Source organism: Oncorhynchus kisutch, linkage group LG3, assembly GCF_002021735.2.
Source record: "Oncorhynchus kisutch isolate 150728-3 linkage group LG3, Okis_V2, whole genome shotgun sequence".
NCBI lineage: Eukaryota > Metazoa > Chordata > Actinopteri > Salmoniformes > Salmonidae > Oncorhynchus > Oncorhynchus kisutch.
Genome location: NC_034176.2, coordinates 42,842,116 through 42,865,551, shown reverse-complemented (window position 1 = coordinate 42,865,551; position 23,436 = coordinate 42,842,116). Strand labels below are relative to the sequence as shown.

At 44.5% G+C, this 23,436-nt stretch overlaps 1 protein-coding gene across 4 annotated transcripts in view; it reads right to left on the bottom strand.

Annotated features, from left to right (window-relative positions):
* Nucleotides 1–23,436, bottom strand: part of camsap1b (calmodulin regulated spectrin-associated protein 1b) — a 39,593-nt gene that overhangs the window by 4,085 nt on the left and 12,072 nt on the right. Inside the window, exons 3-18 of one of the 4 annotated variants that reach the window (XM_020475355.2) lie at nt 22,588–22,850; nt 14,782–14,943; nt 14,530–14,610; nt 14,077–14,109; nt 12,379–12,520; nt 11,936–12,075; nt 11,594–11,687; nt 10,548–10,725; nt 8,428–8,525; nt 8,107–8,185; nt 5,591–7,913; nt 2,039–2,175; nt 1,173–1,423; nt 740–842; nt 477–589; nt 172–290 (exon numbers count right to left, since the gene is read on the bottom strand). In XM_020475355.2, the coding sequence (XP_020330944.1) occupies nt 172–290; nt 477–589; nt 740–842; nt 1,173–1,423; nt 2,039–2,175; nt 5,591–7,913; nt 8,107–8,185; nt 8,428–8,525; nt 10,548–10,725; nt 11,594–11,687; nt 11,936–12,075; nt 12,379–12,520; nt 14,077–14,109; nt 14,530–14,610; nt 14,782–14,943; nt 22,588–22,850 (4,316 nt within the window). The remainder of the gene's footprint in view (nt 1–171; nt 291–476; nt 590–739; nt 843–1,172; nt 1,424–2,038; nt 2,176–5,590; nt 7,914–8,106; nt 8,186–8,427; nt 8,526–10,547; nt 10,726–11,593; nt 11,688–11,935; nt 12,076–12,378; nt 12,521–14,076; nt 14,110–14,529; nt 14,611–14,781; nt 14,944–22,587; nt 22,851–23,436) is intronic. The other 3 variants (XM_020475369.2, XM_031806607.1, XM_020475360.2) reach the window with 3 other exon arrangements.

The following is a 23,436-nucleotide window of genomic DNA, read 5'->3' as shown; positions in this document are numbered from 1 at the left end:
AACCAAATGAATTCAAATTAGATCAATTATTCCAGTAATTTAAATCAGTATATTATCTTGAATATCCATATCCATCGTAACAGTGAAATGATGGCTCACCTGTGTGTGCGCGCGTGACCATTTGCTCTGGAGTGCACGTTAATAGCATTTCACAGTTAGGTAAAGCTTTACCTCTAGGAGGGTGTTCTTCTGGGGTTCATTGACCTTGCCAGCCAGGCAGCAGTGAGAGATAGCGTTGAAGATGATGGGCTTATTGGACTTGGAACTGGGCTCCTTGAACAGCTTGGGACCTGAGGGAGACACAGTGGAACGACAAGTCTTAGCATTAAATGCTAACATTAATAGAGACGAGGAGAACGTGAGCAGAGCAATGGTTTTATGGGAACATTGTAGGGGTGTTACGGGAATATTATTGGAACATTATGGGAAAGAGTGTTTCCCAGTATGACAAGAGACTGACTTTCATGTGTACTGACCAGTGTATTCTGCCATGGAGTTGATTGAAGATGCAGTGGAGCCGTTGTCCCAGTCTCTCTCAGTGTTTCGACTGGCGTTTCGACTCAGGCCTGGGAAAGACTCAGACTCACCACTGGCAACGGAAAGCAGAGCACACGGATGACGATCAAAAAGAAAAAGAAGAGGTTTAAAAAAATGGCACAGAAGAGGTAGTAAACACTGACAATCAATTACACCTAAAACAAAATTCTTACACAAGCACCCAGCTACATATTCAACTTACCGTTGGGATCCTGCTCCTCCAGAGTTAACGCTGTCTGCCTCAGTGGTGGCAGCAGAGGCCAGGGACAGACTGGAGCCTGACTGGGCACTGCTCAGGTTGTCAGCTACAGAGCACCAAAATATAGATTCCATCTTAGTATAGCTAACTCTTCCTATTACACTCCTATCCCCACACAGAAACGCATGACTGCAAAATCGGCAATATTTTCTCAAAGGGAATTGGGAGACATGAAACTGACCTGGACCAAGGATGTGAACCAATCCTGGTTCCAGAGAACCACAGTGTTAACAGGGTTTTTTTTCCCTCCCAGCGCAGCTGAATGAGATGTATTAGTGCAGGACTGGAATAAAAGTCTGCACACACTGTAGTCCTCTGGGACAGGAGTTATTAACCCCTGGCCTAGTAAGATGAACAAAAGTGTGGTGGTTATTACGTGTAGATGAAGAGCACTTGGAAGAGAAGGTGTCGCTGGATGACTCCTCTCTGCTGAACGCAGACTTGGGTCTGTGAGTCTGGTGACTGGGTTTCTTAGGCTTGGTCTTGGGGGTCTTGGGCTTGGCTGGGCTGCCAAGGCCCTGCTCCTCCATCAGCTCCTGCTGCTTCCTCCTCAGGTACTGCTCCTTGATCAGCTCCCTACGGGCCTTCTCCTCCTCCTTCCTCATCCGGTCCTCCTCCGCCTTCCGCCTAGGGGGAGAGACAGACCACAGACTCAACAACTGCAGATTTTGAAAAGACTTAACACGGAAGAGGACGGAGGAGGGACAATACTACCATTTTCTGTGTTTTTCTATGAATTAACATTTCAAATCAAATGTTATTTTTCACATGCGCCGAATACAACAGGTGTAGACCTTAACGTGAAATGCTTACTTAAAAGCCCTTAACCAGCAAAGCAGTTCTTAAGTAAAAAATAAAATAACAATAACGAGGCTATATACATGGGTCAATGTGCAGGGGCACAGGTTAGTCGAGCTAATTTGTACATGTAGGTAGGGGGTCAACGTAAATAGTCCAGGTACACAGGTGTGAAAATAACAATAACGAGGCTATATACATGGGTCAATGTGCAGGGGCACAGGTTAGTCGAGCTAATTTGTACATGTAGGTAGGGGGTCAACGTAAATAGTCCAAATACACAGGTGTGCAAAACTTGTGACTATACCGGTAACACACACTATTGTGGGAGGGCTTTGGTGGTTTTTAAGCTAGTGCTTAAAAACAGTCTTATCCTACCTGAGCATTATGACTGATCTAGCAGACATAGTTTTGATTTGGTTGTAAAGACGTCATGTTTGTTACCTGGACTCTTCCCGCTTCTGTTCAGTCTCTGACTCCAGCTGTAGTTTGCGTAACCGGGCATCCTCAGCCTTCTTCTGCTGCCTTACGAGAAACGCTGCCCTCTTCTTAGCCAGCTCATCCTCCGCCTTCTGTTCATCCTGTGGCACAATACAACACACTTACTAGGAGCATTTTACTCAATGACATTCAATAAAACTTTATTTACGCCACAAACAATTGCCTGTGTCTCCTTCCTCGTCTCTTGCTTTATTTATTCAGTAAAATGTAGAATTTTATATTATTCCTTCCCGGAAAATGTTGTACTATAAAAATGATGTAATACCTTTCCCTGTCCTAGACATTCGACCACCCAAAAGATGAGAATAGGCCCTATATCTTGTCCACTTTATGACACACACACACAGTTAGCCGGTAATTGCCGGTTTTTGGCCAATAAAAAAAATAAAATTGTAGCCTGGCCGGGAGAAAAACAATCTCCCAATTAGGCTACCAATCATACAACGGATTTCGTGCTACAGCACCATTCCCGCACAGCCTTACATGCACCTTCTGCTGAGAGAAAGAACTAGTGAGAGGAGCCTTGGCCCACAATAATTTAGCAACAAAAAAAATGTGGGAAATCTGCTCCCAAGAGCCATACTGTATGTGATCATGTAATTCAAGATATTCAATTATTTTCAAATACAATCTATTTTTAGGCTTCGTTATGGTCAATTTGCAGCTTACAAATTATTATAATTGCCCCCTGACCATCCGCTCGGACAATTAATTTTTTTTTTTTTTAAGTTTGCCTTTAGTGAAAATGCCTATTGTAGTGGACAAAGATGAGAAGAACATTAGCACAACCAAATGCAGGCTACTGTGTGCAAATCGCTCTTAAGTTAGAATGCAATTTTGGAACTTTCATTTATTTTCGTAATTACAAGGATTAAAGCAACAACAAAAAAATCCCATGACTGAAACGTAAATCAATCTCAGATCGATTGTTAACCTCCCCTTTCATGTAAGAAAGGCATGACCATCATGCCTTTAGGGAAAGAGGACCATTTTTAAAAACAGCAAGTTTGTCAATTCCAGTTCCCTTGCTTAGGTGGTCCTGGGTCCTCCCGGAGATCATTTTTTATGTAGAACTGAGAAGCTCAGTCCTGGTGACTTAAAAAAATACATTCTAGTCCAAAATGAATTTAAATAAAATTACGCTGACACCATCTAAAATATCATTTCCACCACCAGCAATGTGCCCAATAACATATCAGTAAAAATTATTTTAGAAAGGTCCAGTGCAGTCAAAATACATTGTTTCCTGTGATTTGTATCATATTGTACAACAGCTGATGAAACAAGCACTGTAAAATAGTTCAGCTATATTTGTCAATTTTAATGGAAAACTATTACAAGGTACTTAAATTGTTACCCAGTAATTATTTGATATTGAGATAAAACAGCTGCATTGGAAATTTAAAAATATTTTTTACACATTGGACCATGTAGATAACGGCAGGTAGCCTAATGGTTTAGAGCGTTGGGCCAGTAACCAAAAGCTTGCTGGATCAAATCCCCGAGCTGACAAGGTAAAAATCTGTCGTTCTGCCCCTGAAAAAAGGCAGTTAACCCACTGTTCTAGGCTGTCACTGTAAATAAGAATTTGTTCTTAACTGAGTTAAATAAAGGTTAAATTAAATAATAACCTATGAATGGTCTATATTCTTAGATGCGCATATCGCAATTGCCTGTAGCCCAACTGATGCAACATAGTGGCTATACAATTTACATAGGCTGAATCCTGGGATTTGTCCATCTACATTTACCCCATTAGACACATCCTGATTGTTAATAATTATTTTATTATAAATATATAAACAAAAAAATACATGTTTCTATAATGAAATTATGCCATCGCCCTTTTAAGATACCATGTCCCCATTAAGCTCTGTGTTGCGCAGCTGCGCCTAAACCATGCTTGAAAGTCCGGTTGTAAATGCATTTGTAAAACGATGCAACTCGCACAATTGAAGTAGAGAAATAAACGTGGTAGCAATGGAAAAATTGGGATCCCCTCTCTTAAAAGGCCAAAACTGTTTTCAAAATACATTTGTGGTGGGCCTCCCGAGCGGCGCAGCAGTCTAAGGCACTGCATGGCATTGCTGAGGCGCAACTACAGCCAGGGGTTTAATCCCTATACAGAGGGAGGTGCACAATTGGCCCAGCTCCATCCAGGTTAGGGGAGGCTTTCGTTGGCTCATCGCGCTCTAGCGACTCCGCCTGCAAGCTCTAACACCTGCAAGCTGGGTTCAGTCAAACAGTGTTTTCTCCCCGTAAAAATTGGTACGGCTGGCTCCCGGGTTAAGCGAGCAGTGTGTTAAGAAGCAGCGTGGATTGGCAGATCATATTTCGAAGGACGCATGTCTCGACCTTCACCTCTCCCGAGTTGCAGCGATGAGACAAGATCGTAACTAGAAATTGGATATCCCGAAATTGGGGAAAAAAATTACAAAGAAAAAAAATGCATAACAAACAAATAAATAAACAAACATGGGTTTTCCAGCGATTGTGTTAAGACTTTTTGTGCGTTGACTGCTTATCAGAATACATTTTTCCCTCCCTGTGGCTCTCAACTTGAAAGCGCCTCGAGAATAATATTTATCTCGCATAGAACACAACAACCCGACTAGGTAAATATGTAAACTATTCTTCTCTAGGGTTGTCCGATTTTGTTTTAACATTACAGCGTAAAAATAGTTGCATCCTGGGTGAAAGTATAATCATTGGTTTGATCATTATTATTTTACATCACTTATTAGAAACTGGGTGGATCGAGCCCCGAATGCTGATTGGCTGAAAGCTGTGGTATATCAAACAATATACCATCGGTATGATAAAATAAATATTTTGACTGCTCCAATTACGTTGGTAACCAGTTTATAATAGCATTAAGGCACCACTGGGGTTCGTGATATATGGCCAATAGGGCTGTGTCCAGGCACTCCGTGTTGCATCGTGCTTAAGAACATCCCTAAGCTGTGGTATATTTGCCATATACTACACCCCTTCGGGCCTTATTGCTTAATTTGCCTCCTGTACGTCTTTATCTCTATAGGAGACACAGTAGCCTATCTGACAAGGATAAAGAAATTAACGTTGGTGATGTAGCATGCCGCCAGCATAACACTATCGCTCTGGAACAAGGCCTACGCTTTTCTTCCTTTATATATTTTAAATATTAATATCATACACTGGACCGCTAAGCCTATAGGCCTCATGCCCTGATGCATTTAGTGCTCAAATCTCAGACGGCTGAACCGTGAGGTGGACAATCATTATTTTAGAAAAGTTATAAAAAAAAGGCTATAGTGTTTTGCATTTCATACACATCGAAACACAGAAAAGCCTAGTGTTTTTGTAATTTGTTATAGGCTGTTATAGGCCAAGTAAGAGTTTTCATTCTCTCAGATCTGAACGCATATGGACGTCCGGTAAATTCCTCAAATGTCCAGTAAAACTGTGCAGAAAACCACACACACAAATTGTTCTGATAGAAAACCACACACACACCTTGAAGAAGAATCCCAGGCCAGACTTCTGTTCTCCGTCTTCCCCATCCATGGTGCTGTTTTGACCACAGTCTCCCTCTGGGTCCTTCAGGTCCACCTCTATCAGGGGGGCTTTGCTCCATGACACTTCCTCCAAGGGGACGTTCTCCTTCCCCGAGCTATCCGAGGAATTCAGCTCCCCCTCCCTCAAGGTACTGGACAGGCACTCAAAGGACACTTCTGGGGTGACATTTACCGGGTCGATACGGGCCATTGTGCGCAGGTTAGCCTCATCGTTGAGCCTAAAGGTGGCGCTCCGTCCAGGCTTGTCCTGCACACCGATTGTCTCTCCACCAACAGAGGGGGTTCTGGTGTCAGGGGGGTCTGCCCTGGGGGACCTGCCCCCGGGGAACTGCCTCAAGTGGGGCAGGGTCTCCAGGCTGTGGGTGGGGGTGATTGCCCTGCTGGAGGTAAGGCCCTGCCTCCCGTGCTCCTTGACCAGCTTCAGCTCAGAGGGCTTGGACCTTGGTCCTCTGGCCGAGGTCAGCTTGGGGGGTTTCCTGGTTGGTGCGGTACCGGTAGTTGGTGCGCCGCTGCCCATCTCCACAAAGTGGGCGGCAGATTGGGCTTTTGGTTCAGAGCCGCTGGTCTTGTCGTTGGGAGGAGGGGGGCCGGGAGGGGACTGTACATTCTGTTTCATCAGCAGGTCCTGCTGGAGGGACAGCTGCATCATCTGCTGCTGGATGCTGCCGATGGCATCATTCAGCATCTCAATGGAGCGGTTACATTCATTCAGGTCCAGTTCTTCGTCCAGCAGCATACCGGTGCTACCGCTGCATTTCCTTTCCACCATCTCTAAGGCATCTGGGACTGGCGAGGTGGCAGACCCTGTCTCTTTGGCCACTCTCAGTGCGTCTAGGCACGAGTCATCTTTCGAGCTCCCCCCTTTGAGCTCCTCTTTGGAGTTGTAGTCTGGTTTGAGCGGGTGGGGCAGGGTGTCGCTCTTGCCCTTCTTGACGATGTGCAGAAAGGCAGCCTTGCCCAGCTTCTGTCTATGTCTGGCTGACAGCACCTCCATCTTCTTCTTCTGGTGCTCGATGGCCTTCCTCTTCTCCTCCAGCTGCATGTGGAGCTGGACCAGCTCAGAAGCCAACAAGTTGGTGCCACCGTCCCCCCGCCCCCCCTGGGGCGAGGAGGGGCTCTGGTCCCTCTTCAGCCTCCAGGAGGTGGGCAGAGCGAGGGGCCCGCTGCACTCGGAGCCGTCTGGGGTGGTCCTTTGGGAGCTGGACGCGCTGGGTCGCAGGTCATGGTTGCTGCCAAAGCGCTGCTGGGCCTTGCGTTCCGCGAAGCTGGTCATGCGTATACTGCCGCTGGCCAGGCTGCTGGCCTGGGAGTGGGTGCTGAGACAGGGGCTGGAGCGTCCACTACCACCATCATCCCCTTTATCCTTGTCCTCTTTCTCCTTCAGGTCCTCCTGCAGCTTGGCTGACTCTTCCTCCTCATCGAAGGCCTTCCTAGGCCTGGTTGGGTCCTTGGTGGTGAGAGCTTCATCCAGGTCCTCCTCATCAGCCTCGTCCAGGTCTGGCTCCAGGTCCTGACCAGGATTCTGGTTGTCACTGTCAGAGTGGAGGTAGAAGCCCCCAGGTGGCTCTCTGGAGGATTGGTCCACACTACTGATGACCAGGTTTTTACAGGCTCCTTGTCCCTGGGGTGGCCCAGCCAATGAAGCTTCAGCAGACACGGCAAACTCCCCACTAGAAGTGGGAGTAGAGGTCCGATTTAGGCTTGTGGGGATTTTTCTCCTGGCCGACGCCGCGAGTCCAGGCACCCCCTCTACTCTCCGGATAGACCCCGCTCCCCACGATCGCCCCACCTCCCCACTCTCCTCCTCCTTATTCAGGCATACAGACTTCTCTTTTGCTGATTTCAACACAGCAGGCATCAGTGGTTCTAAGTAAAAGCTATCCTTGGGCCTGGCCCCAGCAGTTGGCTGCGTCGCCTCGCGGCTCTGGGGAGAGCTGGGGAGAGCTGTTGACGCTTCAGTCCTCATCACCGACACAAGCTGCTCCTCCTCCTCCTCCATGTTGACGTTTCCCAGCAGGCCGTGGCCGTTGACTCGGCGGGGTGCAGGGCTGACTGGGGCGCGGCCTACCTGGGCGGGTCCGATCAGGGTGTGGCCCTGGGGGGTGAGACCCTGGTGTTTGGGGGTGAGGTTGGCTACGTTAGAGGCCAGGCTGTCTTTACTGATGGAGCGGGCCAGACTCACACTGTCCCCAGAGGCTATATCAGCGTCGCTGTCAGTGGCTGAGATACCAAACGTGTACGGGTTGAGCGTTGACATTGGCCTGGAGGGGGAAGAAAGAAAGAAAGAAAGAAAGAAAGAGTGAGACACCATACATCATAAATGTGATCAGCACAACATTAGGATAAGAAATCAAGGCTATCTGGAGTTAAACAAAATAATCCAAATCGGAGATCCCCCGATTCTGATAAACATATGTATTATTAATTAAGAAAGGTGTTATTGTCATACTATACCTCTGTCTCTTGTCAGGCCAGGCCTGCACTGAACCTCGTGGCTGTCTGTTCTCCAAGGAGTTGGAGCGGTTTCTAATTCCTAGACACACACAGACAAAACATTGACCATACAGCTACCTATAATACACAATAGAAAAGCCATCTGATATTGAAATGTGCGCTGTAGTATTATTCCACTACAACACAAAGCTACACAACTAGAGAAAACCTCCATGTATAACCAAAGTATAAATGTAATTTCTAAAATGTGCCTATGGGTGGTTTTGGATCGTCTTCTATGGTAAATGGTAACTGTGGTGGTGTGTCGTGTGGTGCCCTCACCTGATCCATCCTCTCCCTGTTGCTGCTTCTGTTGTCTCTGCCTCAGAGGGAGGAGTGGGTGGGAGGTGCTGAAGGCTGCAGCAGGACCTCCTTTAGTACTGTGAATCACACGCACACAAACCATTTCGATTACCTACCTAGTCAGTCTTTGGATGTTGCCTGCTGCTGTACTGCAAAAATTATATTTTTGCAGGATTACAGTGCACTCGGAAAGTATTTAGACCTATTGACATTTTCCACATTTTGTTTTGTTACAGACTTATTCTAAAATTGATTTAACACATTTTTTCCCTCATCAATTTACACACAATACCCCATAATGATAAATCGAAGTATTCAGACCCTTTGCTATGAGACTCGAAATTGAGCTCAGGTGCATCCTGTTTCCATTGTTTCTACAACGTAATTGGAGTCCACCTGTGGTAAATTCAATTGATTTGACATGATTTAGAGCTGGCCGCCTGGCCAAACTGAGCAATCGGGGGAGAAGGGCCTTGGTCAGGGAGGTGATCGAGAACCCGATGGTCAATCTGACAGAGCTCCAGAGTTCTTCTGTGGAGATGGGAGAATCTTCCAGAAGGACAAGCATCCCCGCAGCACTCCACCAATCAGGCACTTATGGTAGAGTGGCCAGACAGAAGCCAATGAATGGAGAAAAGTACAGAGAGATCCTTAATGAAAACCTTCTCCAGAGCACTCGGGACCTCAAACTCAGGTGAAGGTTCACCTTCCAACAGGACAACGACCCGAAGCACACAGCCAAAACAATGCAGGCGTGGCTTTGGGACAAGTCTCTGAATGTCCTTGAGAGACCCGGCCAGAGCCCAGCCTTGAACCCAATCTAATATCTCTGGAGAGACCTGAAAATATCTATGCATGCAGTGATGCTCCCCATCCAACCTGACAAAGCTTGAGAGGATCTGCAAAGAGGAATGGAAGAAACTCCCCAAATACAGGTGTGCTTGTAGCGTCACCCAATAATACTCAAGGCTGTAATCGCTAACAAAGGTGCTTCAACAAAGTACTGAGTAAAGGGTCTGAATACTTATGTAAATGTGATTTCAGTTTATTTGTAATTCTTTGCAAACATTTCTAAACCTGTCATTTGCTTTGTTATTATGGGGTATTGTGTGTTGATTGAATTGTTTTTTCCCCTCAATTTAGAATAAGGCTGTAATGTAACAATGTGGAAAAAGTCAAGGGGTCTGAATACTTTCCAAAGGCACTGTATATCCTTTCCTCGACTATGTGAATTCATTGAGGTCTTACGTGATTCATTCAGGTCTTAAGTACACGGACAGTTTAAGGGATTAGCCCCTCTTACACCTTCGGTAAAGCAGATTGACCCACATTCCCTAGAACATTATCGGTTTAGCTGTCTCTTATTGCTCGCATTTTTAAAGGTCCAATGCAACGGTTTTACCTCAACATCACATCATTTCTGGGTAACAATTAAGTACCTTACTGTGATTGTTTTCAATTAAAATGGCCAAAAGATGTCTTAAAGGGCAATTTCTTAGGCAAAATGATGCTAGGACTGTCTGGGGGTGGTCTGAGTGGGAAGGGGAAAACTTCAAATGAGCTGTTATTAGCAGAGAGGTTTAGAACTCTTATTGGTCTATTAACTAATTTACTGCATGGTGATGTCACCATGGATAGCCAAAACTCCATTCCACCAAAACAGGCTGAAATTTCAGGCTCCCTTTTCAAACAGTTGTTCTTACACTAAAAGTAAACAGACATCAGGAAGAGAGACCCCATAACCACTCACTCTCCACACAGATAATCAACCCATCAGTCAGTTGACTCTATAGTCTTTGTTAATCTGACCTACTGTCCCTTTAATCCTAATCTTTTACCCTCCCACTGATCAACCAACAAACACGATACACAATTTTCACGCAATATGTTTTCTTCGAGGCTGGAATGATTGTGGAACATAAAGTAACTAATATCGATAAACACAGTGGAGAAAGTGAGGGCAAAAATTAGAAGGGCCAGCAAATGCATGTGAAAGGTGAGAGGAAACAATGTAATATTTTCAAAGATCGCTATATGGGAAACACAGGTTGATGAAATATGAAATGAGAAGGGTGGAGAGAGAGGAAGGAGAGACTTACAGAGGGTCAGAGTCTTCAGCAGGGTGCAGGAAGTACCTGTTGGAGACATCAGGGCTGCTCTGGGCAGAGACAGACAGAGAGGCCTCGGTGATGCCAGGGGTCACCTGGAAGCTACGCTTGGTGGCATTGGAGATGGGCACTGAGGGGCGGGCACTCTTCGGCTGAGCCATGGATCGGGCTGTTGTGAGAGGAGGGGAGAGGCATCATTCAAAACAGAGGTGGGTGGGTGGGTAAGGAGTGGAGAATATTATAAAGTGTCTCATTGAAACTGCAGCTGCTTACTTTCATTCCCAGTCAAGTTCTGTCTAAATGTATTATGTTAAGATCAGCTAAATCTGCAAGTCAACGTACATAACAGACTATTGAAAATTCCAAGGGGATTACCTACAAATGTGCAATGAAAAGCTATGGGAATTACAGTAATAGATTAATGTTTTAAAGACCATTGACACTTCAGTTCAACCAAATAATTTTCTATAAATAAGAAACCATAAACACTGTTCTTCCTCATCTTACAGGTTCAACAGCTTTAGTTGATCCACCCATTTGGCACTACCCTCCCTGCGCATACAAATACAACATACTGCACAGTACATCACTATATCTCAACTAGGCTTTGGCGGTACACCATATACTGGGGTATTTTGAAATACCAAATGGTAGGATTCTCAATATCATAGAGATGGATAAGATAGATAGATATAGGATTTGGGGCCCACTGAAGTTCAAGGAGTGCGTGCTACGCCACTGTGCTTCTACACCTGCATTGCTTGCTGTTTGGGGTTTTAGGCTGGGTTTCTGTACAGCACTTTGAGATATCAGATGATGTACAAAGGGCTATATAAATACATTTGATTTGATTAAAAATATAGGTTCACCACTTAAGATGTGCCAAATAAATGATCTCAAGCTCAGTGCTCCAGCTATGCGTTTGGTTTGCTAACTTGCTAGCTAGGTAGCTCCCTTGCACGATCAAGCTTATTGGTTACAGCAGACACACCCACCCAATCCCCAACTGAACCAGATGCAGATCAGATGATGCTCACCATCTTTGAACTCCTCAGTCCTGGGTTGGACAAACTCTGGCTTGACCGTCTCAAACCACCAGAAGAACTCCGCAATGAACACCATCACATTGTGCTGCAGGGAGAGAATAGGGAACATGTTAGACAACAGACATATAGCCTAATGCCCTGGCAGCTAGCTATCCGTGGCTAGCTTAGCCTCGCACAATGACATTGCCTTTCTCCCATGACAGATTAGGTACGGTCGCCCTAACAACCACTATTTTGTGGGCTAGCAGAGTACTGTTGTGAGTATGGTATCAAATCTCAGAAGTAGTTTGGTACATGCAACAGCTCATAAACGCTAATATATGGAATATTTACCTTGAGCACCAGTGGAGAGTAGAGCATATCTTCTATTGTTAGGTAAAAGCTCTTGTTGAGATACTCGTTGGCAAACTCCTTGAGCAGCTGGATGTTATACAGACTGTCAGCTATGGAGGTCACCTCCTTCAGGCATATATCTGATAGGAGACACACAGGTCAAAAGGTCAGGATGGAGCTGAAAGACCTGCTGCTTAGATATCACATAGGAGCACAGGATTACACAACTCGGCGTACTACAGTAAGAGAACACTAGTTTGCCGTGGTCTATTTCAATTAGAAATCAGATGAAAGACATTCGTGATTGCTTAGTTCAATCAAGGCCTTCTAACTAGGCCTAACCAGGGAATCAAATTGCATAGGCTTCCTATTCCCATCAAAGTCATTCAACATATCTAATGATTAGCCAAAGTTTGTTGAGTGGGAAGGCGTCCATGTCCTACCGTCAAGCTTCATGAGGTTGGGGCAGTAGTAGTGGACCACGGTGAGGAGCGCGGCTCCATCACACACATCCCTCATCAGGTCCTCCAGTAGGGGGAAGAAGGGCAACTGGCGCCCTGATGTGTGCTCCCTGCGGTACCGTACCTGACCACCAGGGGGAGGGAGAGAGTCAGCCCATCTCTATGGCTTGAGCCCCTCTGAGTTATTATAGTCCTACCATACAGCCTAGGGCTTATTCAGTGGATGGCAATGTTTATAAGGTTGCAGATAGAAATATAATGACAAGAGTAGATAGGAATGTAATGACAAAGGCAGACACGGGTCCCTATTGAATAAAACAGAATCATGTTCGGCCTAGACAATGCATTTCTATCGGAATTCATTCAGTGGCACTCCCTGAATAAGCCCCAATCTGTCTGTGTGAGGGTGGAGATGGGTGGAGTGGTCCTTCATAGAGTGTGACATGGTGCCATGGTTGATCTGCCACCAACCCTCACAAACCTCTCTGTGAATGCGGTGTCACGGTCCCCACAGTCAAACCAGGCCACTAGCATACAGAAGAGGGTCACATGGGAATCACTGGCCCACTTCTGCTGGCTAACTGTGTGGTGTAAAAAATAAAAAATAAACTGAACTAGCCTACTGTATTCATCAATGCTCTAGTCTACTGGCCAGGACTAGCTGAACAGCCTGAACCACATTTACTTAATGATTAATCAAACTAAACTCCAACCAAATACAAGGCCTACAGAATTAATTTGTGATAAGAGATACTAAATGGATCTCAATCCATAGGCCTCCCAGTCTAATCACAACTTGGCCACAGTAGTATCAAATAAAATAACCCATCCTGCAATCTGAATATACAAATCTTCAATTATTCAAGTGTAACTACCATAAAAACAACACACTAATCTTTAATTGGGAAGTAGCTAATACTAGAGTGACACGTCAGAAAAAGATCAACTAGAAGGTTCCAGATCTCTAGGGAGGCAGGGACATCTACAGTAAGGAGGACTGCTGCAGGTGTACTACCACTGTGGAGAGCTCCAGCTCCTCTGGCTCCAGCATGCAGTGGGCCAGGGCGTGCATGAAATCAGACTGAGTCGCACAGACAGTAGAGTGTACGAAGGAGACCGCGGGCAGAGCAGAGAGACACCGTGAGAGGCCAGGGAGAGACCACATGGGTACAGCAGACAGATAGAGCATAGGAGGGGTGGGCATGGTAAAGGTTGTGGGCACAGGTGGAAATGGCATCAATATCTCAGCGCATGAGCAAAGGAAAGCAAGGGCTGAGCGATGGATACATGGCTCTCGCTCACTCAAGACACTTACACATTTTCTGTTTTTCCCTTTACTCACACACACACACACACACCACATCTTTCTCTCTTGTCCACACACCATTATGACTCCAGTTTGCAGCAGCTTGAAATGAAAGGCAAAAAACATTGTTCACCCAAAATATACAATGCCACCAAATATCCAAAACCACCAGACTAGACAAGTGTGTGACATTCTCAACTAAAAAATTGAATAACCAAAAACACCAGCCTTCTCCCACTGGCTGGCTGACTCACTGGCTACAAGCAGCACAGAAAGGGCTTGGATGAGCCATGGTGGTGTGGTGCGTGTGCACATAGACACAGAACTATGCGTGCAAAAGGGAGGAGAGGGGGGACTATTAGCAGCCAACTTACAGGTACTAGTTTCCAATACCATTTGGAGGGAGACTATCCAAGTAGCAGGAGAGAGGGGAGGGGGGAGGAGGGAGGAGACAGACAGGAAGAATAGGAGCAGAAAGGTCAAAGGTCAGACAGGATTGGATCTGCTTCCAGGTTAAGGGTTAAGAGAACAGAGGTCAATCAGGGTTCAAACCCAAATGGCAGTAGACAAAGAGCTATGTTGACTTGAACCAGGTCTTTCTTGAAAAATAGATATGGTCGATGAGACTAACCTGCAAAAATACAAATAAATTGGTTTTACAACAGCAATTATTCTTGGAATGTATCCTGGATGTATAGACTGCAGTATAGAGACTGATGATGCATCAAGAGCAGCAAGCTCCATGGGAGCCGTTTTGGCTCTAGCGGTTCAGTTTCCTTGTCTATCTATGGTAGTGCCATGAGAGCGCTGTGCTGCTCCAGCCTTACCTTCTGGTGATTGGGAGACTCCAGCGGGTGATGCTTGACTTTAAGCTCTCTCTCTGTGATCTCCCTCATCTTCAGGTTCACCTGCAACAAAAGCAACATTCACTCTTAGTTCTTAAAGTGCTATTTTCTGAATGTCTCTTGCTGATAGACAACTAAAATAAGAACCTGTATGTTAAAACACACAGACAGACACCTCCACTCTTGTAATATTGTGTGTGTGGTAAATACATGTTTGTGTATTCCCCACCATACCTTGTTGATCCAGAATACCATGGCGTCCTCCAGGTCAAAGGGCAGCTCCTTGGAGGCGCTGAAGGTGGAGAAGCGTTTAACGCAGGCCACCACCTTCTCTATGCTGATCATCTCCACCGTGTAGGCCATCATCAGGGCATCAACCATCGGCATGTGGGCACTCTGGAGGAGGGAAACGATGGCACAGATTAGATCAGAATACACACACACTGTGTAAAGGTAGGTCATCGTAGGGGCATGTGGGAACTCTGGTAGATGGAGTGGGAGCGAGGGATACATAGGTGTAGGTCGGTTCTGAAAACACCATGTTATTGATCAATCATGGGATAGGTCAGTTCAGAAAACAGTAGGGTATTGATCAATCATGGGATAGGTCAGTTCAGAAAACAGTAGGGTATTGATCAATCATGGGTATGTTGGCATTGTGTGGGGGGAGGACGAGCCAGAACAACAATCACGTCACGCCAAAATCAGGGGGATCGACTTTGGGCACAGGGCACTCAGTGTGTGGAACCACATAGTAACCAAAAACATGTTAAATAAAAATATATTTTATATTTCAGATTCTTCAAAGTAGCCACCATTTGCCTAGATGACAGCTTTACACACGTTTTACATTCAATCAACCAGCTTCACCTGGATTGCTTTTCCAATAGTCTTGAAGGAATTCCTACATATGCTGAGCACTTGTTTTTCCTTCACTCTGCAGTCCAACTCATCCCAAACCATCTCAATAGGATTGAGGTCAGGTGATTGTGGAGGCCAGATCATCTGATGCAGCACTCCATCACTCTCCTTCTTGGTCAAATAGCCCATACACAGCCCGGAGGTGTGTTGGGTCATTGTCCTGTTGAAAAACAAATGATTGTCCCACTAACACTATCAAATCTTGTTTTGGCTATCACTGCAGAATGCTGTGGTAGCCATGTTGGTTAAGTGTGTCTTGAATTCTAAATGAATCACTGACAATGACACCAGCAAAACACCCCCACACCATCACACCTCCTACATGCTTCACGGTGGGAAACGCACATGCAGAGTAGGTGAAAGGATGATCTCTGTGTCTCAAAGACACGGTGGTTAGAACCAAAAATCTAAAATTTGGACACATTTCACCGGTCTAATGTCCATTGCACTTCTTATTGGTGTCCCATAGTAGTACGTGTAATTTAGTAGTTGTAGGTCTTCACTATTATTCTACAATGTAAAAAAGAAAAGAAAAAAACTCTGGAATGAGTAGGTGTCCAAACTTTTGACTGGTACTGTAAGCATTCAGACCCTTTACTCAGTACTTTGTTGAAGCACCTTTGGCAGAGATTACAGCCTCGAGTCTTCTTGGGTATGATGCTACAAGCTTGGCACACCTGTATTTGGGGAGTTTCTCGCAATACTTTCTGCAGATCCTCTCAAGCTCTCAAGTTGGATGGGGAGCGTCGCTGCACAGTTATTTTCAAGTCTCTCCAGAGATGTTCAGGCTCTGGCTGAGCCACTCAAGGACATTCAGAGACTTGTACCGAAGTCTAGGTATAGGCCAGGTGATGAGCAGTACCTGGTTTCCTCCAGGCATGACGCTTGTCTTTCAGGCCAAAGAGTTCAATCTTGGTTTCATCAGACCCGAGAATAATGAGTCCTTTAGGTGCCTTTTGGCAAACTCCAAGCGGGCTGTCATGTGCCTTTTACTGAAGGAGTGGCTTCCGTCTGGCCACTCTACCATAAAGGCCTGATTGGTGGAGTGCTGCAGAGATGGTTGTCCTTCTGGAAAGTTCTCCCATCTCCACAAAACTGAGCAATCGGGGGAGAATGGCCCAAGAACCCGATGGTCACTGACAGGAACTCTGTCAGTGACCATCGGGTTCTTGGGCCATTCTCCCCCGATTGCTCAGTTTTGCCGGGCGGCCAGCTCTAGGAAGAGTCTTGGTGGTTATTCTAGATTTTTTATTATTATTTTGTTTGTTGTGTAGTACATTTGTTTTTATTTTCTTTATTTGTTTTTTTTCCTGTGAAGCACATTGCGTTGCATTCCATGTCTGAAATGTGCTCTACAAATAAAATGTGATTTTATTTAACAATATGGAGCGTGGTACTCGGTAATGTTTTGTATTTGCCCCAAACAACACTGTGTATTCCGAACAACAAGTGCAGTACTACTTTAGTGCCTTGTTGCAAAAATAATGTATGTTTTGGAATATTTCTGTACAGGCTTCCTTCTTTTCCCTGTCAATCAGTTAAGTATTTTGGAGTAACTACAATGTTATTGACTCATCCTCAGGTCCCTGTGTATAAACATAAAACAACATTGAGTCAAATAATAATACTAGCAAAAACAGCATAGCCGAACTGTCATGTGCTAGTGTTAGGAGACAATGAATACGCCAGACACACACAAAACCAACAATCCCCTTCCCCAGACCTGTCTGAAAGAAAGGAACCCAGGAGAGTATGGATGAACTACTACTGTTATATTGCCCCAAGCTGACTTTCAAGTCTCTCTCCCCCTCACTAAGACAATGCACTTCGTCCAACCCGTCGGAGTAGACCCAGGAAATGGTGCACTGTTGTTTTATTAGAACCAGCTGCTAGGCAGCAGGAGTCAAACAGGAGGCAGAGCACTGAGCAGGTATCGCTCTCTATCTAATTTGAATTGTCACTTACACATTTGCAGATGCTATCGCTAGGGATGCAGTGGTATGACATTTTTGGCCGATACAGATATCGGATATTCTCTTTGCCTGCCTGCCTGCCTGCCCGCCCCCCCCCCCCAAAAGCAGCCTCAAGCATTCTCGTGCAGTTAAATAGTTGAAACACACAAACCAAAAAGTTATCTGTTAGCATTTACACATGTCCCCATTACTAGTAAACATAATCAAAACCTATCTTTCACTTACTTGCTGTGCTGTTTCAACCAGGATTTCATCATACATGTCAAGCAGGGAAGTTTCAGCTCTGTCTGTCCATGGCCTCTCTTCCTCATTGCGCACTATCACTGTCCGTTTACATCTTGTCCAGCTGTGTCTAACATTTCACATAAACCCTGTTTCTTGTCCGCATCGAAGTAGCGGGCAAGGTGGCGACACAGTAAAGAGGCTAAGAGAGAATGCCACTGACTGGCTTGTTCTCTCAGCCTCTGGTACAGTACTTTTCCAAGTTAAATGCAAACAGACCGTCGGGTTTTCTTGAGCAGGTGTTTCAATGCCATGACAGAGGATATCGCGTCTGCTGCAGATGCAGTTGAGCTTATTTCTCGAGTCAGTTGTTCAAATGGCGGTAGAAGTGTGTTCATGTTTCAAACATTTTCTCAAATGCCATTGAAATGGCAGCAGCGGTATGAGAACCAGCACATTCTTGAGCATGCAATACAGCTTTCCTCAGTACAAAATCCTTGTCGACCCACTGTATCGTCAGACTCTGCATGCTCATGGGGCTGACGTCGCTGGTCCAAATGTCAGGAGTGACGCTCTCAATTAGAGGTCGACCAATTAGAGGTCGCCGATACCGATTATTGGAGGACCAAAAAAAGCCGATACCGATTAAATCAGACAATGTTTTTTTCTTCTTTGTAATAATGACAATTACAACAATACTGAATGAACACTTATTTTAACTTAATATAATACATCAATAAAATCAATTTAGCCTCAAATAAATAATGAAACATGCTCAATTTGGTTTAAATAATGCAAAAACAAGTGTTGGAGAAGAAAGTAAAAGTGCAATATGTGCAATGTAAAAAAGCTAACGTTTCAGTTCCTTGCTCAGAACATGAGAACATATGATAGCTGGTGGTTCCTTTTAGCATGAGTCATCAATATTCCCAGGCAAGACATTTTAAGTTGTAGTTATTACAGGAATTATAGGACTATTTCTCTCTATACCGTTTATTTCATTAACCTTAGACTATTGGATGTTCTTACAGGCACTTTAGTATTGCCAGTGTAACAGTATAGCTTCCGTCCCTCTCCTCTCCCCCTCGAACCAGGAACACATTGACAACAGCCACCCTCGAAGCATCATTACCCATCGCTCCAGAAAAGCCGTGGCCCTTGCAGAGCAAGGGGAACAACTACTTCAAGGTCTCAGAGCGAGTGACGTCACCGATTGAAACGCTATTAGCGAGCACGCCGCTAACTATCTAGCCATTTCACATCGGTTACACCAGCCCAATCTCGGGAATTGATAGGCTTGAAGTCATAAACAGCTCAATGCTTGATGCACAAGGGAAGAGCTGCTGGCAAACGCACAAAAGTGCTGTTTGAATGAATGCTTACGAGTCTGCTGCCTATCACCACTCAGTGAGACTGCTCTATCAAATCATAGACTTAATTATAACATAACACACAGAAATACGATCCTTAGGTCATTAATATGGCCAAATCCGGAAACTATCATTTCGAAAACAAAACGTTTATTCTTTCAGTGAAATACGGAACCGTTCCGAATTTTATCTAACGGATGGCATCCATAAGTCTAAATATTCCTGTTACATTGCACAACCTTCAATGTTATGTCATAATTATGTACAATTCTGGCAAATTAGTTTGCAACGAGCCAAACGGCCCAAACTGTTGCAAATTCCCTGACTCTGCGTGCAATGAACGCAAGAGAAGTGACACCATTTCCCTAGTTTAATATTGCCTGCTAACACAAATTTCTTTTAACTAAATATGCAGGTTTAAATATATATACTTCTATGTATTGATTTTAAGAAAGGCATTGATGTTTATGGTTAGGTACATTTGTGCAACGATTGTGCTTTTGTTAAATCATCCCCCGTTTGGCAAAGTTGGCTGTCTTTGTTAGGAAGAAATAGTCTTCACACAGTTCGCAACGAGCCAGGTGGCCCAAACTGCTGCATATACCCTGACTCTGTTGCACAGAACGCAAGAGAAGTGACACAATTTCCCTAGTTAAAAGAAATTCATGTTAGCAGGCAATATAAACTAAACATGCAGGTTTAAAAATATATACTTGTGTATTGATTTTAACGAAGGCGTTGATGTTTATGGTTAGGTACACATTGGTGCAACGACAGTGCTTTTTTCGCAAATGCGCTTGTTAAATCACCCGTTTGGTGAAGTAGGCTGTGATTCAATGATAAATTAACAGCCACTGCATCGATTATATGCAACACAGGACAAGCTAGATAAACATGTAATATCATCAACCATGTGTATTTAACTAGTGTTTATGTTAATTAAGATTGATTGTTTTTTATAAGATACGTTTAATGCTAGCTAGAACCTTACCATGGCTCCTTGCTACACTCGCATAACAGGTAGTCAGCCTGCCACGCAGTCTCCTCGTGGAGTGCAATGTAATCGGCTATGATCGGTGTCCAAAAATGCAGATTACCGATTGTTATGAAAACTTGAAAAATCGGCCCTAATTAAATCGGCCATTCCGATTAATCGGTCGACCTCTACTCTCAATGGTAAATCTGTAGAAGCGAGGGTCTGTGGGGCCAAGCTAAATTTCTTCAGCCTCCTCACACACACACACGAGAGCCCAGGGGCTACACATGAGGAGTCGCAGAAGAACACTGGTGTTGCCATGGAAACACCTCCTTGCCAACTCAGCAACCAGGGAGGTTCTCAACCCTTACACAGACCTGCCTAGTCTATCAAAGACCAGCAGTTCTCTCTGGTCAGGAGGATTTCAGACTTTCCTAAGCATGTGTGTCTGGTTGCTTACATAGCACCTTGGTTGGATTATCAACCTAGACTTAGAGACACACACTTGACTAGTCACGCACCAGAACGAAGCTGCCTCAGCTACAACGTGTGTCTGTCTCCGTGACAATGACAGGATAGAATGTTTAAACGCTGCCAAACACCGGTGTTGATACTCTAAGTGCTTTCAGTGAAACATATTATTGGATCTCTTATGAAATACTGGTGTAATGTATTCAATTCAACATAACATGCATGGAGGGAGTGGTGTTCATTCCACAAAGCTAGTTGGAGATGTTGCTATGGGTCAGTAGTCCAAATCTGTGTTTCCTGACCTGATAGACATCTACAGGGTGACTTGTGTCAAAACATTCACCTTCCTGTGCCATCTCAGGAATTAAAATCGAGACCTTAGAGAAGTACAAGCCCAATAAAAAAAATACCAGTCACAGATTTTAAAGTCCTAAAGGAGAAGCTTTGTGCTTCGTGAGAACTAGGCTACATGAGCTAATGGAGACAGAATAGAGCACTGAAATGTTCACTGAAATGTTCAATCAATCATTATGCAACTGCTGCACCAGACTTTCCATATTGACTAGTCAACATGGAAAATGGTCCTGTTAGGGACAAGGGTACACTACAGTAGAGTGGAAAAGGTAGTGCAGGACAGATGGAACCCCACTGGGTCTTTTAGCTCATATTATGCCTAACTCAACACTGCTCTCTCCTCTCACCATGGAGAGGCCTGTTAGCCTTTCTCCATCCAGCTGTGAGAAAATTATTATCAAACGAGATCAACTGAATCAGTGTTCACTTCACAATGATCTAAAGAATCAGAATGGGCCAAAAGCTTTATTGTGAATGTACAAGGAATAGGCAATGACTTTATATGGACATGAATCCGAGACAAATTTAAGTCACCAGGGTAGCTAAAGATAAGGAAGCAGCCAAATGGTCTGGAACTAATGAAATAGGTTAAACAAATGAAGAACATGTATATTACTGTAAGCCAGAATGTTATGAGAAAGTTACTGTCAACAACAAAAGACTAGAGGTCAAAGTCAAGACTAGAGGTTAAAGGCTGTTTGCCAAGATCTAGTAGATGAGGTATTCCAGTGTTAGAGGCTTAGGTCTATAGAGAGATGCCATCGTTTGATAGAGAGAAGAGAACAATGGCTACTTTCATTGGATAAATCAGAAGAGATAAGAGAAGGCCTACAGCAGGAAGGGATACTGATACAGGCAATACTGGCCCCTGTAACATTTCCAAACTCCTTTCCCTCTCCCTCATATTGCCTTGGCCAGCTTGACGTCTATATAAAAGGGCAGTGTACATACACAAAGATTTACCAAACAGAAGTCGGAGGTTGTTGACTTCGCTCATCCTTGGCCATCTTAAAAATGCAACACTGCACCAGCAGAAAGGCAGTGTGTGCTTTTCTGACTTGATTTATATCCGTTTTTGCACAGGGGCTAATTCATTTGAACAACTTCTCTCGCCCACAAATCATGAGCAGCCTCTGGCAAAGACTCCCACAAACAACATGGATCGCCTACCAAATCAGTCCCAATGCCCCAAACAGGGAGCTCCTAGTCTGTGATGAAGAGGCCATTGGGTGCATCTCAATCACTTATTGTCCATAATCTGTACTCATGTGAGGCATCCACCATATTGCTTTTCTCTCTCCAATGTTTTCAGTGCAGATTAAGGAGAGGAGACAGTGAGAAATACTTGAACCACTTAAAGGTCGACATTGGGCAAAAATGCAAAAATAACAGCTTTAAACTGTATAACTGACAAACGCACCATTATACCATGAAATGTAATTATATTGTTTTGCTACAGAAGTGCAATTTCTTACCGATCAAAACAGATCCCGTCCAAAAACAAATCCTGAGAAATGACATCAACACATGCTGGAACAGTTATTGTGCACTAAGTCAGTCGCGGTGCGCATGACTAGAATGAAACGTCGATGAACCACCAAAGGCAAACCCCATTTCTGTTTGAAAATTCCAAAAGGAGGCAGAGTTGGACTGTTCTTCATGCCCAAAGTCGAACTTTAAGACTATTGAGATGCTGTCATTACCTTCTGAACAGTAGGCCTATTTCACCCTTCCTTCACACACTACCACTCACCATTTTGATGGGCACACAGGCGAGGTCGGCCTCTGTGACTGGCGTGTCATCACTCTCCATGACATAGATCCCTTTACGGCTCAGGGCCTGGATAACTGACAGGTGTGACTGCAGCGAGGCGGCCTGGTCCGTCTTTAGGATGAGGGCACACACACGGCAGTAGAGCTCACAGGACAGCAGCAGGTGGAGGACGGGGGGCTTGATGTGCTCTTGCTCATACTGGTCTGTGTAGAATGGGTCCCGCAGGTCCTCTGGGATGTGGTCTGGAGGGGAAGAGGCATGGTTAGTTATGTAACAGACTGGTTGGGTTCCAACTTCTTCCATCTATTTGTATGGCAACCTGCATCAAAATATTTGGTTGCTATTGGTTTCAATGGAATATTTTGGTGCGCGCAGCCCTTTGCCTACTTCAGGAATAATACAGGGGAAACACTGCTGTGATGACTAAGATGCATAGGGCTATATACACAAGAGTCTAATGTTTCATGGATAGCCAAATGTGAAATAATTAACTTTTTACTTTGAAAACTCCACAAGTGTCTCTGTAGTATTAAGCTTCTTAGGGAATATCAAACCTTTCAACAATGAAAGGGAATGTGACAACTGCAACTGCTCACTCTGTAAAAATACACTGCTCAAAAAAATAAAGGGAACACTAAAATAACACATCCTAGATCTGAATGAAATATTCTTATTAAATACTTTTTTCTTTACATAGTTGAATGTGCTGACAACAAAATCACACAAAAATTATCAATGGAAATCAAATTTATCAAACCATGGAGGTCTGGATTTGGAGTCACACTCAAAATTAAAGTGGAAAACCACACTACAGGCTGATCCAACTTT